The following is a 19,139-nucleotide window of genomic DNA, read 5'->3' as shown; positions in this document are numbered from 1 at the left end:
AGACCTTTGTATACAAATGTGAGTCAAAGAACTGTTTTTGTTTCCATTTTTTCCATATATATGGGTTATGGCTACTAGTCTCTGTTCATCTAGTTGCTCTAAGTTCTCTAGTCGTTTTGATAGCTTGTGGCGTTTCCATTCCAATTTGTACGCAACTCTGAGATTGGGTAGCAAGAATTTCATGGGCAATATCACCTCTAATCCATAGACTAATCTAAGAGGATCTACATTCAAAGATGTTTTGAATTGACACTGTATAAGCCCACAAGGCTCAAAGAAGATGCATTTCCCAATCAATCCTTCTGGTACTAACAATTTTGGTTAGCACTGCGCTCAAGATCTTGTGTGTATGTTTGGCTTGACCATTTCCTTGAGGGTGATAGGGTGCAAATTTGTTATGGATCACCATAAAATTGTTCAACATGTGTTCTATTACCTCATTGAGAAAGTGTGATGCTCTGCCACTTACAAGTTCAAGGAAAGGAGCTATTGGTCCTTTCCTCGTCATAGCATTGACATCTAATCATCAAGTAGTTGATTTCCTCCATCTTGATTTCTCTTTGTTTTCTCTTACTCATAGGATGTCCTATTGGTCAAATACTCTACCAGATATCTACTCCATTGTGGTGCCACAGAGATCTAGAATAACATCGCATGAGGTACGATAGACTTTTTCTTACACTAGAAACAATTTGTTGAATACACATGAACTTCTTTCCTTAGAGTATGCCAATAGACCCCTAGCTAGGTTAACCGTTGTCTCAGGGGGTTTGCCTCTTAAACATGTAAGTTACCATGTGAAAGTTACCATGTGAGTTCAAATGAAAAGGTTTTTAGTTGCCAAATTTTTAAAATTTTAATAGGATTATACTAAAAGAGAGGTTTTTTAATTGTTTTCAAAGAAAAATTCATAAGTTTTTGAAGAAAATGGGGTCATTTTATTACCTTATGCATGTAAGTAAAGGGGGTTTTTTAATACCCTTTGAACGCACGTTATATGAATAGTTTCTGAAAGGTGCACCCCCTAAGACCGTTGTAAGGTTTGATCTTTTGAAAAGTGGAGTCCTACAACCGCCGTATGAGCTTGACTCAAAGAGTTTGCATGTTCCTCAAGGCCAATGCACAATAGTATAATCCCATCCTTGTTGCTCCAATACAGCCTTCCCGCCAACAATTGATATAAGTCATATTGCGCTATCAATTGTGATGTAATGGAAAGTGCTATCTATAAATCTACTTGAGAAATGTTCATTAGAGATACAAGGTCCTCCAACCATCTAGGAACCATCTCCAACAAGAACAGATAAAAATCATCATCTACCCCTTTCAGTGCTTCCCTTGAGGTGATCCTTGATAGGTGGTCTGCCCTTTGGTGTGTGGTGCCCTTGTTAATTACCACTATGAAATCAAGCTTGAGTAGAATGATGAACCATATTACCATTCGTCGAGTATTGCAATCCTCATCATCAACAGATTTAGTATAAATCTACCACTTATGTCAGCATTTTAGGCTATTAAGGAATCCCATTAGAGCAGCATGAATAGGCCACCCAAAGTGTAGATACAGATTTATATTAGGTGTTCACAGGCTAGCTACAGACAAAAGATATCATCCTCAAAAAATAATTAAGAACAATATTTTAAGGAATAGCAGCATGGATAGGCCATCCAAAGTGTAGATACAAATTTATATTAGGTGTTCCCAGGCTAGCTACATACAAAAGATATCATCCTCAAAAAATGATTAAGAACAATATTTTAAGGAATTTTCAAACACAACAATACATTCCAAATCATAAATTCTTTGCTAGGCAAAAGATACAATCACCAAATAAAGCATCAATCCACAATCCCTTCATACTCAGAAGTCCTACCATGGCAACCATCAAATTTTTTTCAAAATTTATACCCTTAGATCAGTTTATAAGAGAAAATCAAGATAGGTGGTACGGCATGAGTTTTAAAAAAAACCTGTGAGGCAATGGGTTGCTCCACCATCTCAACATCATAAGTAAATCATTTTCCATTACATCGTTTCAACTGCATGCTTATAACACCCAGTGGAATATTTAAAAAGATATACTCAAAGGCCACGTGACGAGTGGGAGAAATATATGTCCTTAATAAAGGATGTATATAATAACATATTCTACACTATGAATTGATGTCAGTAATTCTTATTTAGAAACATTTTAACATTTTGTCTAGACTCTCATTTCTTTCGTAAGGTTAAACTGAGACCTACAATGTTTCTGCATGCTCGCAGTAGACCATGTCTCTCAAGCACCAAGAGTATACTTTATATTTGTTGTAAGTCATGCCAATGCTATGAGTCAAATGATATGCTTCTAGTTGGAAAAGTAGGTCTATTAACCACCAAGTATATTACCCATCCAGTGGAAAGTGATGTTTGTGCTAAAAGTGGATTCAGAGCAAATGTACATTGCTTCCTTACAAAATGTAAAAAAGTGGAAAGTGGAAAGTGGAAAGGGTTGTAAAAAACCCTTTCCCTTACTTCCAATACATGCGAGTGTATGCAAGAGCAAGTATACCCAGTTTTTGGAAATTTATGCAGCTTAAGACTGTAAAAAAACAAGCTTTTTATGAAAATATTATGGCATGACACCCTAACTATACCCATTTCTAAGGGCCAAGAATTGGTGGCCACATAAAAAGGCATAGGTACTAATATAGCATAAAGGCATGATATATAAACAAAAATAGTACTTTGTGTTTAAGGAATCTCTTGGTTTGACATGTCATGTCCTATCACAACATAGTGATTTTAACGCAGATTCTGAAAGTCTCTTATCTTACGTGTTTTTGAAATAAACTTGCACTTAAATCTTACATATGCTTAAAGAGAATATGTAGAATTATTGAAGTTTTTTTATTGATTTCTTTACATTATTAGTGATTATCTTTGTAAAAAAATTCAACAATTCTTACATCACTATTTCTACACAAGATATCTATAGATGCAAGGCTACTTTCTCAAGATCATACAATCATTTGATAGATACAGTTATGCAAAATGTGGTGAGATATTAAAAAAAAAACCATACTTTAACGATTGATTTTGAAAGATCTTCCTTGGAAAATTTACATAGAATATTATTTAATGAAATTCAACTTCGTTAAAAAATTATAATAAATAAAATAATTATTGTTTTCTCATGGATTTCATACATATTATAGTTTGTGGTGCAAGGAGTCCTAGAAAAAAGACTGTGTGAAGTTAGGCTTCATAAGCCCATCTTTCATCCATTTACTTCTGCGCAGCCTTGGGATTATCTTTAGTGTACATCTTAAAGTCAAAATTTTACCAAAGATGAAAAATTTGGTGCTTTTTCATTCTCCAAGGGTATATTATAGCATCCCAGCCTGAGTTGGCCATGCTAGCATACGAGATGTCGACAAATGTCTTGAGCACATTGTCATACTTTACACCTAACTGCCAGAATTGGGTACACCTGATCTTGCACACACCCATGCAAACCCAAGGATGGCTATGATTTAAAGCCATGGTAACGCCATAATAATTAATTATTATCAATGGGTCTAAAAATTTCAAGAACTTCAAAAATATTAGTCCTCTCCCATAAATTTGGTTTATGCAAGAATTAAAACTCATGATTGATGAGAGAAATTCTAAAAAGGCTTTTAACTTACATTAAAGTTGTAATGAGAAATCATAGTGACTCCATCAAAGCTAAAATCTTTCTTGAGGATTCTAAGATGTTCTAAGAGTCAAAAACAACCCAGAGATAATCCTCAAGATGGACAATTTCTTTCTCTAGTTGTTCCTGCACTCGAAAAAGATGTGAATGGAAATGCCAAGGACTAGAAATCTTAAAAGATATTTTGGAGCTCAAAGAAATTTGTGAAGGTTTAAAACAATGGTGAGACCAAGATGATATAGAAATGACCCTGCACTAGGCATGCTCTCTCTTTCTAATTGTTTGTTAATAGGGGGAAAAGGCCCAATGTAAGGTAGTAAATATAGTCAAACACACTAATCTTTTGATGTGGAGTTTACCAAAAACTGATGCATGATTGTAACCAAGTAATGCAGATGATAATAGGAAGTTCTCCGATCAAGTGGGATACTACCTCATGATCTTTGGCTCTCAACATGTGTAGGTGCTCTCTATCTACTAGAGGCATCCCATTTATAACCATGCACATGATATTGACACTACAATCAATAGTTTCAACATTTATTAACCACAATTCATCACAAAAACATAATTCACCACAAAAATATTTCCATGATGTATGGGGAAGACTAAGATGTTTACAACACCGTTGGAAAAAAAATTCCATGAAGAGCACGCACACACCCCACACCACAAACCTTCATGTATTCGATGCAACAAGTAACAATTCACATTGCATTGCCTTTTCTAGTTGCAAACTAAAGCCAAACAATATATTTTAGCTGCAAAGTAAAGTATGTTGTAGAAGTGTAGCTTTGAGCATACCTACTCTACTTTGACACTATCAATAAGCATGTTTAACGTGCATGAAGCAATCAAGGCTGAATTTATGAAGATCAGTTAAGTTCTCTGGTTGATTTGTGTGATCCACAAGAAGAAGAAGAAGAAGAAGAAGAAGAAGAAGAAGAGAAGTTTTAATGTCATAGAAACAATCCCAAGAGAGCCCTAAGATCTATCCGACGAGTCTTGAGGAGGATAGCCATCATACATGCCCCATATACTACAAGTTTCTAAGCACTAAGCATTAGGATGTGCCAATCCTCACAAGGGTCTTAAGAGGGAAGGGAGGTCTATACAATCTCAAATACAAGGATGGGGAATCACCTAAAATGTGTTTGGGAGGGGGAAAATTGAGGAGTGGGCACATTCTAATTATTTTTAGCATGAAGATGAAAATGGGCGTAGTGGATTAGATTAGGTCGGCTTAGCTACATTTGGCTAAGCCAAGCTAAACTAGGCAGTGTCGTCAAATTAAGGGAAGGCTATGGAGCTATGGGTTAGGAGGGCGTAGGCGGCACCGTTTTCATGCCTTGCCTCTGCAGCTCGCTCAAAACGCTCTCCAAGGAAGGTGGCTTTAAACCCAATGGCAATGGCGTAAATGGGTTCTTCAATACCTCGCTTATTGCTGCGTCCACCTTATCCTTGGGCTGTACACACACGCACAAAGGGGCGACGATGTCAGTTCTCCTTCTATCAATGTGCATTATGGATGTCTCTGATGTTCTCTCTCTCTCTCTCTCTCTCTCTCTCTCACACACACACACACAACACATGACGTACCGGATGGAAACCAGTCATCGGCTTTAAAAGTGGCGGAACCGCCCTATTGATGGCCCCTGGAATGGGTGCTAGTGGTAGTCTCTGCAATTCACATGTCAATAACACAATTTCATTCCATATTAACTTGAATAAAGAAAACACCAGCCTGAGAAAATCTGTGCCCGCATGTGCCCATGCATAAAAAAGCTTGTTTGTTTGTCAATGTGACATTCTCACTGTGAAAACAATGCAGGAGAGAAACATAGAGAATACGATGAAGATCCTGTCATACCAAGACAGGAGTTGGACAATGTGCTGGATGGAAGAAGGGCGCTCCTGGTCCTGGATGGCCCCATGCATCCATGCAGACCTGCATTTTGGAGACCATACCCGATTAGTTCCGATCGCAGAGAATGTAAAGAGACATATGCTTGGCACTAGCTCAGCATGCACACAAACAACTAACTCAAACCCTGCACAAGTCTAAGCTTTACGTGTCTCAATGCCATTCCTTGAAGAACTAAGCAGTAGCTACCCGTTATGTGAAGCTCATGCATTCGTGATGCAACGAGAAACCCATATCTCTGAGTTTTAGATTGATCAAGATCAATGAAGTTGCAGCCTTGGCAATATTTAAACGTGCAGTAGAGAGGACCTTCAGCGACTCTCGATGCTCAAGAATTATGGAAATGAGCGTTGCAATAGAGAGTCCACATCATGGTTGGGAGAGAGATGTGTGTGGGGATCAGAGCTCATTGTTTGTATAGATGTATGTATGCAAATATCAGGATATATTTCTTCGTACTTAATGAACTAGAAAAACCTAATTTATTTTATTCGCTCATTAGGGAAGTGTAGGTAGTAGACTCAAGCCAGCCATCCATGTGGCAATCATAACAATGATACCATCATCCGGGACCATTATGCATAATATCAACTAAAACATATGACTTCTTCAGTGCCCACATGAACATGCATTCAAACAACAGTTTGCATACAAAATGCTCTTTCTATCTCAAATGAATACACGTAGCCAAGCAATATGCACATGAGCACTGCAGAGAAAAAGGCCTCTACCGGAGGCGGTTGATGATGCCAAAGGGATCCATCTGATGCTTGCCATGGCTTCGGCCAATACTGCTCTGGAGTAGGATGCCCCCACACATGGAGCCCCATAGGGACCAACGGTGCAGGCGGTCTGGACACAATTTGTGGTTGTGGTGGCTGCCTCACAGCTTCCATCTGCCTCCTCTGATTCCATGTCGCAGCCTCTGCTTCTCGTGCTTGCATGTGCTTTTTGTGCGACCTATACTTCTGAAAGAAATTAACAGTGCATGTAAACACAGCATGTCAATACATGGAAGAGAACACAATTACCCCACATTTTGTACTTCTTTGATGCATTGCCAAAAATGCTTCTCTTTACACAGCATAACACTCGAGGGAAGGTCTAGCTAGTGAACATCTAACAAGCTTGGTAAATAAGATGTGTGCGACGCCTTACGAACCTGTAGATGGCTCGCAATGTTGTGTCGGGTCAAATGTTGCACTCCCATGATCTCTAAGATTCTTGAGGGAATGGCCTTATCAACCCCTAGATGCTCCACAGCTTGCACAAACCTGCGATGCAACTCCGGTGTCCAATCAACCTGATGACATTTCCAACAGTGCCGGTCAGATAGTCCTGCAATCCCATCGTTCCCAATGCATTTCACCGATGCATTTACACACAAACAGTGGCTCCAACAAAAGCTGCCACTTTGCTGGAACTAAGCAAACACATACCTTCATCTTCTTCTTTGAATGAGACATGCTTTTGCTCCCCTTACTCAACTGATCTAGACAAGACTTCCCTTCATGTCCGGAGATGTCTCTGCATGTTGAAGGCACAACCAACATGTAATTGTTGGATGATCTGGCCATTCCTGCCTCTGCCTTGGCTACCTCAGCTAACAGAAGAGCCTCCTCATCACACTGATCCTCATCATCTAAGCAATCTAAACTCAGCTGAAGGCTGTCAGCAGATGGAAGTTCATCCAAAAGGCTGGAGTCCATGTCAATGCATGAGCTGAGCTCATCGACGAGGTCATCTGCTAGAGTAAGACTATCATGAAACTCGAGCCCATCATGCACATTCAAATCTTCGCCATCATCCAGAGGGGCATCCAGGCACTCAAAATCATGGAAAGACTGCAGTTCATCTCCCTCTGAATTGCTTGGGAAAAGCCCATCCATGTCCTCCACATCACTCTTGACGAGTACAAGGCTACTACAGTCATCCGAACTGTTGACATCTTCTAGGCCAGCGTTCATGCCAGTGAACTGATCTTGCGAGTGAGGTGACTCGTCGCCCAATATATTGAATGCCCTAGTTTCTGTTTGCTCAAGCTGAGGGGTAGAAGGCCCTGGCGACTTCACCGTAACATCTTTCATTAAACCATGGCTTGCACCAGGTTTAACATCCAGGACCGACTCAAACTCTTGCCCATCTGCTTGATCACAGTCATACATGTAGTCATCAAAAAAGAGTTGATCGCAGGCATCTGCATCGATATTCAAGGTATCCTCCGCATTGCCACAGGGGTCAGCCTGCTCTTGCTTGATATGAGACTCTTCCTGACAGCTCTTATTGCAAGAGGCTTTCACTCTGCCACAGCTGTCGGCCTCATGTGTGGGTACAATGAGTTCTCCTGTTGCTAATGCCTACCAAATACCAAATGCAGCCAAGAGAAATGACAATCCGGTCGGTCATGACAGTCAGTACTGTTTATATCTAGGAGCTTTAGAACATAGAATTACCTTCCTGAAGACATGCTGCCATAGGTTTTTGGCTTTGTCTTCAGTAAGGGGCTTCTCCAAAAACTCTAAAGCTCCGGCCTGGGTTGGCAAGTTGCTGTTAGGACATCAACAGATCAAACTTTTAATCTTATGTAAGAACTGATGATTTGATTATACACATACCGCAATACCCTCCATCATCAAGGTGACATTCTTTGCGGTGGATAACACTGAAAATCAAGAAGTCAAAAATCAGCAGTGTGTCCAGACAGCTTTTCATCTATGTAGTTACAAGAATCACATCCAAAATAGACACAAGAACGACTTTGGCACATGACACAAGAACGACTTTGGCACATGCAGAAATGGATAAGAATTTCCACAGTAACAGTACGGCCACTCACAAATCGTCGGCAAGTGCTTGGCAGCTCTCACTATCTTGAAAGCCTCAGCTGCATTTGTTAAGTTAGCCTGCATAAGATGAGGGGAGAGCAATCAGCAAGACTGGAACCTCCACATAAAAAACCACTCACATTATACACATGTAATTTCTAAACCAGATCAAAGAGCTTTTATCAAGTAAAGAGACAATATTTGACCTCCACAATTGCAAGATGAAAGGCTTTCTTTTGCTGTTGAAGAGCTTCCATGGCTGCATGCCTGTCTGAAAATGGCGAAACTGCATTGATCAAACAAAATTTGTGAGAAGGCACTCGAGTTTGAGCCAATCAAGGTCTGGGTTAAGACTAAATTTCATTAGCAATGTGCCCACCCATGCATTACAGAAGCCTCAATATGTGGGTGTATACCTGTGTAACTGCAAGCCTCCAGCTTCATCCGAGCCTGCCAAAGGGAAAGCTCATCCTCATCCAGAACAAGGATGTGCAGGCCAGTTGGGAAGTTCTTCCAGGCTGGGAATTTTTCCAAGAAGGCAGGCAGTACTGCCATCTCATTATCCATCAGCATCGCCATTATGAGAGCTGAAGGGCGCCCTCCGCGGGATGTCGGATCCTCCGAAGAGGGCTTCTTCGGGGCTACCAATGCTCCTGGCCTGCCTGAAGACTCACTCTGCTTAGAAGTGTAGAACAGAGAACATAAAACCAGGCATTGTAAGGATCAATGAAGATGAATCTGTATGCGTGTATGGAGAAGATAAGCTGAAGGTGCTACTGGTTGTACAAAGAGAATGCTTTGAGTGTGTGTGTGTGTGTGTGTGTGTGTGAGAGAGAGAGAGAGAGAGAGAGAGAATGTTTGGGTGTGTGTGTGTGTGTGTGAGAGAGAGAGAGAGAGAGAGAGAGAGAGAGAGAGAGTCCAACTTATGTAATGCGACTGTGTGTGTGTGTGTGTGAGAGAGAGAGAGAGAGAGAGGGGGGGGGGGGGGGGGGGAGAGTATTATGTTGCAGATGAAAACTCGGAAATGAGAAATGCAGCAGAGCGAGCCTGCGAGGAACACACGCCGTCGCCTATTCTCAGCTTCTCACAATCTAAATACAAGCGAAAAAAAGGAAGAGCGAGTACACACACGGGTGCTCGGTCTCTCTCTCTCTCTCGTAAACGCTTATACACACACGGGCGCGGTGCTGCAGGCAAGGCGAGACTTCGACTCCCAACTTGAGAAAGAGAGAGAGAGAACGAGCTAGAGAGAGAAAGACTAGAGGCAGGGAGCAGTGAAGAGAGGAAGAGAAAGTGCGACGCGAGCTAGCCTAGAATAGGGGTCCAGCATTCGTAGTCACATAGTACAGCTTATCATGCGATCATATATCATATAAAAATAAAATAAAATATAAATTTCCTAAAGTTTTTGACACAACAATACAAAACAAAAATGCACCCCCCAATAAATTCCAATTTCCTCCTAGACTTATATTTCTGGCCGCATGGAACCTCCGTAAATACAAAATTTACCAAATTTCTCAAAAGTTTGTGGCCCTTGGATCTTGGTCTCTCATTTTAACCTCCGTCCGTGGGCCCTTTTGCCGGGTCCACAATGTGGATTGGCATTTTTTGGCAGAATCTCCCTCTCTCAAAGTCTCGAGCTTGCCTTTACCTACCCTACCCTACCAAGCCTAGCTTGCCCCCTTACCCTGTGGCTACAATCCAATTTTCCTTTTCACCAGTGGGCCCCTCCCTCTTCTCCTAACCATTGTCCTTGTGAATCCAAAGCACCTCTCTCTCTCTCTCTCTCTCTCTCTCTCTCTCTTTTGACTAGTGGGCCCCTCCCTCTTCTCCTAACCATTGTCCATGTGAATCCAAAGCACCTCTCTCTCTCTCTCTCTCTCACACACACAATCTCTCTCTCAAAGTTGGGCACAAGGACTCGGGAAAAGATAGGTTCGCTTTTTCCAAAGCCTGTTCAAAATGAAAAATGGCCGGCTCAAGTTTGGGCTAGAAGGTTCTCAAGCTGGTTCATGGAATTTTTAGTGTGATTATCCCTCTCAAATTTAGAGTTAGCATGTCCATATGTGTGTGAAAATGTTCCAAAGCCGGTCCACAAAAAATGTTTCCCGAGCCCTGGGGCACATGCCATCCAATCCCGATCGGCAAACGGACCTACGACAGAGGAGCCAGTAAAAAGACAAGCCCTGTTTAGTGACCTCTCTATCCCCTCAAAATAAAGTACCTTCCTATAGACCCTCCAAAAGGACCTCTGTAGGCGCCGCTAACTCAAAAAGCCAAGCCAATAGGCTTGCTCCACTCACCGCTGAAACAAAAAGTGTCTCTGGTTTGGGGGGTGGTTGAACCACCCTCTAGAAGAGCCTCCCGCCTCCGAGACCGGTGAGTGCTTGTTGAGTCGTGGGTTAAAAGACTTAGCAAAAGCGGTTTCATTGCACGCATGAAAGGGGGGACTCGATGCAGGTTGTTGAGCCTACAGCCGGTGAAAGTGGGAGGCATGGGACCGTGTTCTTCACTTCAGAGGGCCTTCGAGCTCAGGAGACCAGCCACAGAAAAAGCACTTTCAGTAATAATATGGGAAGGTGCTCTAAATGCTACAGTTCAGAGTCATCTCCAAGTGCTTGCCTTCTTGGTTAGCGTAGCTTAGCTGAAATCCTAGCCATAGGATGGGCATTCGATTCCTACTGGCTAAAATGCCTCTAAATGCCCCCTGGGCAGCCTTGCATTTAACCCTCATTTTTTTACACCGGAATTCATTCTGCAATAGCATTCTTTCCCGACTGATTCACTTTGTCATCTTTACTCGAGGTAGTGATGAGCGCGCGGCGGTGTGTGCAAGTGATAGAGCACGCGAAGATGTGCAGTGTGTGTGCAGAGAGGGGTGGCGAAAGCCAGCAGGAGAGGAAGCGCTAGCAGAACGAAGAGGGAGAGAGAGAGAGCTCACGTTTTTGGGGAAAACTCAATGAGTGAGTTTTGGGTTTTCCCACTTTTATTATAAGTGACCTTTAAAAAATGTGTCCAGGTTCAATATGAACGTGGACAAAGTATAAAAATGTACAAAAAGGGGTTATTTAGGCCTTTAACTCAACAACCTCCCACTTAAAGGCATAAATGACGCCTTTAAGTTAACCAACTCCCACCAGCTGTATGCAATGCTCATGTTGAGCCTTAGCAAGACTCTTGGTGAGAACATCTGCAGGGTTATCCTGTGTGTAAATCTTAATCAAGGTGACTAGACCATCCTCCAATACCTGTTGTATGAAGTGGTATCGCACATCAATGTGCTTTGTCCATGCATGAAACATGGCATTCTTGGCCAATAGACAGCACTCTGGCTATCACATCCCAAGACAGGAGTACTAGCAGGCATACCAAGCTCTTTGACAAGTCTGCCCAACCATATGGCCTCTTTTGAAGCCTCTGTGGCTGAAATATATTCAGCCTCAGTAGTACTCGATGCCACAATTTTCTGTAACCTAGAACACCAAGAGACTGCACCACCAGCAATGGCAAATACATATCCACTGGTAGATTTCCTGGTATCCATGTCACCTGCCATGTCTGCATCACAATATCCCTACAACTTTAAGTCACTTTTGCCATAACAGATACACTTTGATTGTGTACCTTTCAAATATCTCAGAATGCATTTGACAGCTTCCCAATGCGCTTTGCCAGGATTCGACATGTATCGACTAACAACTCCCACTGCATAAGCAATGTCGGGACGAGTGGCAACCATAGCATACATAAGAGAACCACAAGCTGATGCATAAGGGATTCCCTTCATTGCTTTCAATGTTACCTCATCCTTTGGGCAATCTGCTTTGCTAAGCTTAGTGTATGGAGGTAAAGGTACTCCAAGAGGCTTAGCATCAGCCATATTAAACCTATCAAGTACTTTTGCAATGTACCTTTCTTGAGATAAAAACAGCAATTTCAGCTTGCTATCTCTTTTAATCCGCATGCCCAAAATATGCTCTGCATCACCCAAATCCTTCATAGCAAATGTTGAATTTAGCTTACATTTCAGAGCATCAAGACTAGTCTTATGTTTCCTGGCAAGCAGCATGTCATCAACATAGAGAACAAGTATGATGGGACTACCATCTTCATCCCTTTTCGTATACAAACAATGATCTGCATGGCTGCGTTTAAAGCCTTGAGATAGTATAAAAGTGTCAAACTTCTTATACCACTGCCGTGATGATTGTCTCAAACCATACAAAGCCCTTTTCAGTTTGCATACAAGTTCCTCACGTGTAGGAACTACAAAACCTTCAGGTTGTTTCATGTATATGTCCTCTTCAATGTCACCGTGGAAAAACGTTGTCTTTACATCCATTTGATTCAATTCCAAATCAAGCACCGCAACGAGAGCAAAAAGGACACGTAAAGTTGTAAGCTTTACAACGGGAGAAAATATTTCTTGAAAATCAATTCCTTCTTTCTGTGCATATCCTTTTGCAACCAATCTTGCCTTGTACTTGGGTTTTTCATCCACAATCTTAATCTTGTATACCCATTTGTTAGGAGGAGCCTTCCTCCCTTTAGGCAATGGCACAAGATCCCAAGTATTGTTTGCATGCAAAGATTTGATTTCCTCTTGCATCGCAAGCTCCCACTTACTGCTTAACTCACATGATTTTGCCTCTTTATATGTAAGAGGCTCTCCCTCATCTGTCAACATAACATGATGCAAAGAGGGGTCAAAGCGCTGTATCAACCTTCTGACACGATTAGACCTGCGTACCCAATGATCTACATTCTCAGGCACAGGTTCTACATCGCGAGGCAACTCATTTTCAGCATGCTCATGCTGCTGAAAATCATTTTCAGCCATGACAGGTGGCTATCCATCCTCATTTGGAGCATCTAAATCATGTCCTACCTCTTCTGGCTCAAGGTTAACCTGTTGATTATCAATTTCAGCTTGCGGTAATGCATCCTAAGGCTCTTTTTCAACATCAATAGGTGGCAAGAGAGGCTGAAATTTGACCGATTTCTTGTCAATTTCAGAAGATGTAGCATTTTTCAGCAATTTAGCCTCATTGAACACTACATCTCGGCTGAGTATACCCTCTTAAACTGAGGCAACCATATCCTATAGCCCATTTCACCCTCTTCCCCATAACCTAAGAAGAGTCCTTGGATGGACTTGGCATCTAGCTTTGTCCTCAAGTCATTACGAACATGAACAAAAGCCTCGCAGCCAAACACTCTCAAATGATCATAAGAGGCAGGTTTGCCAGACCAAACCTCCTCTGGAATGTCATTTTTTAGCGTACTGTTAGGAGAGCGATTGCATACATGAACTGCAGTTTTCAAAGCCTCTCCCCAAAACCCATGAGGGAGATTAGCCAGGGACAACATGCAACGCACTCTCTCACATAAAGTACGGTTATACCTCTCAGCCACACCATTAGAAGATGGATTATAAGGGGCTGTCAACTCCCTTTTAATCCCATATTCTTCGCAATAACGCTGAAATTCAGCAGACGTGTACTCCCCCCCATTGTCAGATCTCAGACATTTAAGCTTACTACCCTTTTGCAAGGTCACAAAAGCATGAAACCTCTTAAATGCATTAAATGTCTCACTCTTATTCTTTAACAGATCATATGCCCAGCCTTTCCTAGCGCAATCATCAATGAATGTAACAAAGTATGATGCACCACCAAAAGACTTAACAGGCATTGAACATACATCGGAGTGAATTAAATCAAGAGCATTAGCTTTGCGCGAGACACTAGAATAATAAGAAGACTTCTTTTGTTTACCATACAAACAGTCATTACAAAAATCTAACTTGGTGCCCTTTACATCAACCCTCTTCAAAGAGGAGAGCACATCAAGTCCCTTCTGGCTCATATGGCCAAGTCTTTTGTGCCACAACTCCAACTGAGAAGCAACTTCCGCCATTGCAAGAAACTTGCCAGGCAAAGCTTTGCCATGTAAATAGTGAAGGAGTACGAGCGGAAGTGCGACGTGAGAGAGAGTGCGAGAAGAAGAGCACGACGATATGGTGAACTCGCTCTACTGTAATGTGTAGAGCATAGTGAGTTCTTATTAGGTTTTTACAAAAGAATATGTGTACATACCTGGCGGCCCGTCCACTTACCTGGGCGACCACATTGGGCTTTATACCCCAACAACCTCCCACTTAAAGTCCAATGTGGTACTTTAAGTGTGAGAGAAGCTAATATACAAGAGATGTAGAGAAGTGATGTACTACCCTACACCTAACTGCTTGCGAAAATGCGCAAAGCTCTCTGAGGGAAGTCCTTTTGTAAGTAGATCAGCAGGACTTTCTGTGGTGTGAACTTTGACAAGCTGAAGTTGATTATCCTCGAGCATTTCCCTGATGAAATGATACTTCACATCCACATGCTTTGTCTTTGAGTGATAAACTGGATTGCGAGCCAATCGTATAGCACTTTGACTATCACAATATAATACAGGCATCTCTTCTTTGATTCCCAAATCTGTTACTAGTCGATTAAGCCAAATTGATTCTTTGCATGCCTCTGATGCTGCAACATATTCAGCCTTTGTAGTAGACTGAGTAACACAATCTTGTAATCTAGAACTCCATGATACTGCTCCACCAGCCAATGTAAAGGCATACCCTGACGTAGACCTTCGGTTGTCTAAGTCACCTGCATAATCTGAGTCTGTAAAACCCGTTACACTTACTCCCGACTCCCATAGCATATACGCATACTCTTTGTAGCTTTCAGGTATCTCAATATTCCTTTCACTGCCTCCCAATGTTTTTTGCCTGGGTTTGACATGTATCGACTTACTACTCCCACTGCAAATGCAATGTCTGGGCGAGTAGCAATCATTGTATACATCAAACTACCCACTGCAGACGCATATGGAATCTTATCCATTTCAGCATGTTCTTCCTCAGACACAGGACAATCTTGTTTGCTAAGTTTCACATATGGTGGCAATGGAACACTCAGTGCCTTTCCCTTCTCCATATCGAAACGTTGCAAAACCTTGTCAATATACTTTGTTTGAGATAACCAAATCAACTTCTTTGATCTGTCTCTCTCAATGCGCATACCAAGTATATGACTTGCCTCACCCATGTCTTTCATGTCAAACGATTTGCCATCTTTGACTTCAAAGCTGAAATTTCTAACATGTCATCCACATACAAAATAAGGATCAGCCAACTACCATCCTTAGCCTTCTTTGTATATAGACAGTGATCGAACTCACTACGTTTGTAGCCTTGAGAAAGCATAAACTTGTGGAATTTATGGTACCATGCCCTCGGTGATTGTTTTAAGCCATAAAGACTCTTTAACAACTGGCATACCCAATCTTCCTTGCCTTTCTCAACAAACCCTTCTGGCTGCTGCATGTAAATTTCCACATCTAAATCACCATGCAAGAACACTGTCTTGACATCCATTTGGTGCAACACCAAATCTAATATGGCAACCAATGCAAGAAAGAATCTCAATGTAGTCATCTTGACCACCGGAGAGAAGACTTCATCAAAGTCAATGCCTTGTTCTTGCTTAAAGCCCTTGGCAACAAGCCTTGCTTTGTACTTTGGCTAACTATCATGAGCGGTGATCTTATACCTGTAAACCCATTTACAAGGTAGAGCCTTTTTGCACTGTGGTAATTTAACTAGCCTCCATGTCTTGTTTTTATGCAGAGCTGTCATCTCTGACTGCATGGCCAATTGCCAATTCCCGGAGTCCTTCATTTGCACTGCTTCCTTGTAACATGAAGGCTCATTGCAATCAGTCAACATGACATAATTCATAGATGGAACAAACCTATCAGGAGGTCGCGTGACACGTCCAGATCTACGCACAATAGGTGGCTTAGGCTCAGCCACAACCTGTGGTTCCACTCTATCCTGTCCTTGCTCCTCTTGAGCCCTGACATTTTGTCTTGCACGTGCAGGTCCATCTTCTTGGAAGACAACTCTTCTAATCTCCTCAACCCTCTCTGGTTTAGAATGATATTTGGATTCATTAAAGTGAACATCATTGCTGCGGACAACCTTTCTGGATTCGGGATCCCAAAGTCTGTACCCCATCTCACCAGAATTACCATAGCCTAGAAAGATGCACTTTCTACTCTTTGGCTCAAGTTTGTTCCTAAATTCCTTTGGAACGTGAGTATATGCCTCACAGCCAAAGACTCTGAGATGTTTGTATGAGGGCATTTTGCCTGACCATACCATCTCTGGCACTGAATCCTTCTGCAAAACCTTGCTAGGAGATCTATTTACAAGATGAACAGCTGTTGATACAGCTTCAGCCCAAAACCCATTTGGCAGCTGTGCATTAGACAACATACTTCTGACCTTCTCTTGTATGGTTCTATTCATCCTCTCAGCAACACCATTTTGAGGAGGATTGTAAGGAGCAGTAAGTTCATGTTTTATACCTTTTGACTCACAAAAGTCCTGAAAGGCCTTTGAAACATACTCTCCACCATTGTCAGTGCGTAAGCATTTAAGCTTCTTGCCACTCTGATTCTCCACAAGTGTCACAAACGTTTTGAAAACACTAAATGCTTCATCCTTGTGCTTGAGAAAGTAAACCCATACTTTCCTCGAGTAATCATCTATAAATGTCATAAAGTAAGAAGCTCCCCCTAGAGATAGGTTAGGCATAGGTCCACACAAATCACTATGAACAAGTGCCAACTGTGTATCTCTTCTACTGCTTCTATGCTTATGTGGCTGCTGTGTTTGCTTACCATACAGACAATGTTCATAGAATTCAAAATCATTAAATGAAAAGCCAGGCAAATAACCAGAACGAGACAAGATTTCCATTCCCTTCTTGGACATATGTCCTAACCGGCTATGCCACAAAGAAACGTTCTGTTTCTTAGTTACATTGATTACATTTTTAGAGACATTTGATACATAAATCATGTAAAGTCCTCCAGACTTTACTCCATGTGCTACTGTCATAGAACCCTTGGATATCTTCCACATGTTCTGTCCAAAAATGGTGACGTAGCCAGCATCATCAAGTAAACCTGTGTTGATCAAGCTCTTTGTAATTGCAGGAACATGTCTCACATTCTTCAGCGTGAAAGAAGAGCCATTCTGAAACTTCAATTGAACATCTCCAACACCTAAGATCTCACATGTCTACCCATTGCCTAGCCGAACATGATCTTTAGTGGTCACATAAGAAGTAAACCACTCCTTGTTTGGAGACACATGAAGTGATGCCCCTGAGTCTATAATCCAGTCACTCGGTGCATTTCCATCAGATGCTGTAAGAAGAGCTGAGTCCATTGTATTCTTCAAGAAGTAGATGTCTCCTGACACTAGACTGTCATCCTCTGCAACAATGTTTGTCACATTTATTTCTTGAATCTTCACTGAGGACTTGTTCTTCTCACCATGGTCTTCAGCTTTCTCTTTGCCTTTTTCTGCTTTCCATTCTCTGCAGTCTCTTTTCATGTGACCCTTCTTGCCACAATGGTAGCATTCTATGTCACTCTTGCCTTTAGCACTGCGGGACTTGCTACGAGACTGATTCCTCTTTCCACCTTTGTACTTTTCTTTGGTCCTTCCCCTGACAACTAAGGCTGTTCCTTTGCCTTTGTCCATTGTCTTTCTATTGGTTTCTTCAGTAAGCAGACTTCCTTCTACACCTGCTATGTTCAAACCATCTAGAGGTGCAGAAATACTCAAAGCTGTGCGAAAAGTGTTCCAACTTTCCGGCAATGTGATCAACAGGAACATAGCTCTAACAGGTTCATCAAACTTGACACCTTGAGCTGACAACTGACTGTAGATGGTGTTGAATTCATTCAGATGATTGGACATAGGGGTCCCTTCTTTGATCTTCAAGTCAACAAGCTTCTTAAGCCAGTATACCTGTGAAGCTGCACTCTGCTTCTCATAAAGATCACTCAGCTTTATCCATGCTTGATAAGCCGACATCTCGTCTGCTACATTGAAGTAAACGCTTTCTACCAAAGTCAGCATAATGGTAGAAAGTGCCAATTCATCCATTTCGTTCCATTCATCTTCGTCCATATCTTCTGGTTTTATCCCCTTGAGCTTTATAGTTTTATCTGCTTCTTTTGTACCAACACGTGCCAAATATTCTTCTTCCACAATGGGAAATTAGTTCCATCCAGCTTCTTGATATTGTAAAGAGCAGTGGCCTGTGATCCAGCCATAGCTACACTTCACAGTAGTTTACTTTTCTGGGAAAAATTCGGCAGAGTTTCCCCTGTAAACTGACCTCTGAACCAATATCAACCTGTCAAATGAACCAAGAAAGCTTCAGATTCTACAGAAATTTTGGCAGAGTATCCTTTGTAAAATGGCTCTGGTGTACTAAAAACAAACCAAAAAACAACTCAAAAAACACTGTCTCTCTGACACTGTAAGCTGTGGGTAAACCTGTCCTGCACCTGTACTGTCTCTCACTGTCCTGTCACTGTCCTGTAAGCATAGACTGTGACAATGCCTCAACGGCAGTAAAGCAAAGATGCAATCCCAACTGTCTAACTCACAGTCAATACATCCTAGCTGCCTATCTAAGGGTGCTCGAGGGATCGCTCCAAGACCTGTATCACCGAAAGGATCTCAACATTCGAGAATCCCCCAGCTCAATAAAATCTCACTCGACCCTCAACAAAGGCTGTAATAAATCTGACAGTACATAGACTTCCCACAAAGTCATACATCCACAAATT

At 41.7% G+C, this 19,139-nt stretch overlaps 1 protein-coding gene across 1 annotated transcript; it reads right to left on the bottom strand.

Moving 5' to 3' along the window:
* Positions 1 to 4,608: 4,608 nt before the first annotated feature.
* LOC147438158 (two-component response regulator-like APRR2) lies at positions 4,609 to 9,677 on the bottom strand. Its single transcript, XM_086487494.1, has 11 exons — positions 8,846 to 9,677; positions 8,636 to 8,715; positions 8,441 to 8,507; positions 8,220 to 8,266; positions 8,058 to 8,135; positions 7,044 to 7,961; positions 6,767 to 6,907; positions 6,336 to 6,572; positions 5,551 to 5,628; positions 5,280 to 5,360; positions 4,609 to 5,146 (listed from the first exon to the last, which is right to left on the bottom strand). The coding sequence occupies exons 1-11, from the start codon at positions 9,006 to 9,008 to the stop codon at positions 4,997 to 4,999; spliced, it is 2,040 nt and encodes a 679-aa protein (XP_086343620.1). The 5' UTR covers positions 9,009 to 9,677; the 3' UTR covers positions 4,609 to 4,996.
* Positions 9,678 to 19,139: the final 9,462 nt, after the last annotated feature.

The sequence above is a fragment of the Adiantum capillus-veneris genome, chromosome 17 (assembly GCF_014529385.1).
Source record: "Adiantum capillus-veneris isolate H3 chromosome 17, ASM1452938v2, whole genome shotgun sequence".
NCBI classification, from domain to species: domain Eukaryota; kingdom Viridiplantae; phylum Streptophyta; class Polypodiopsida; order Polypodiales; family Pteridaceae; genus Adiantum; species Adiantum capillus-veneris.
Note: the sequence above shows the minus strand (reverse complement) of the source record. Positions and strands in the feature narration are given on the sequence as shown.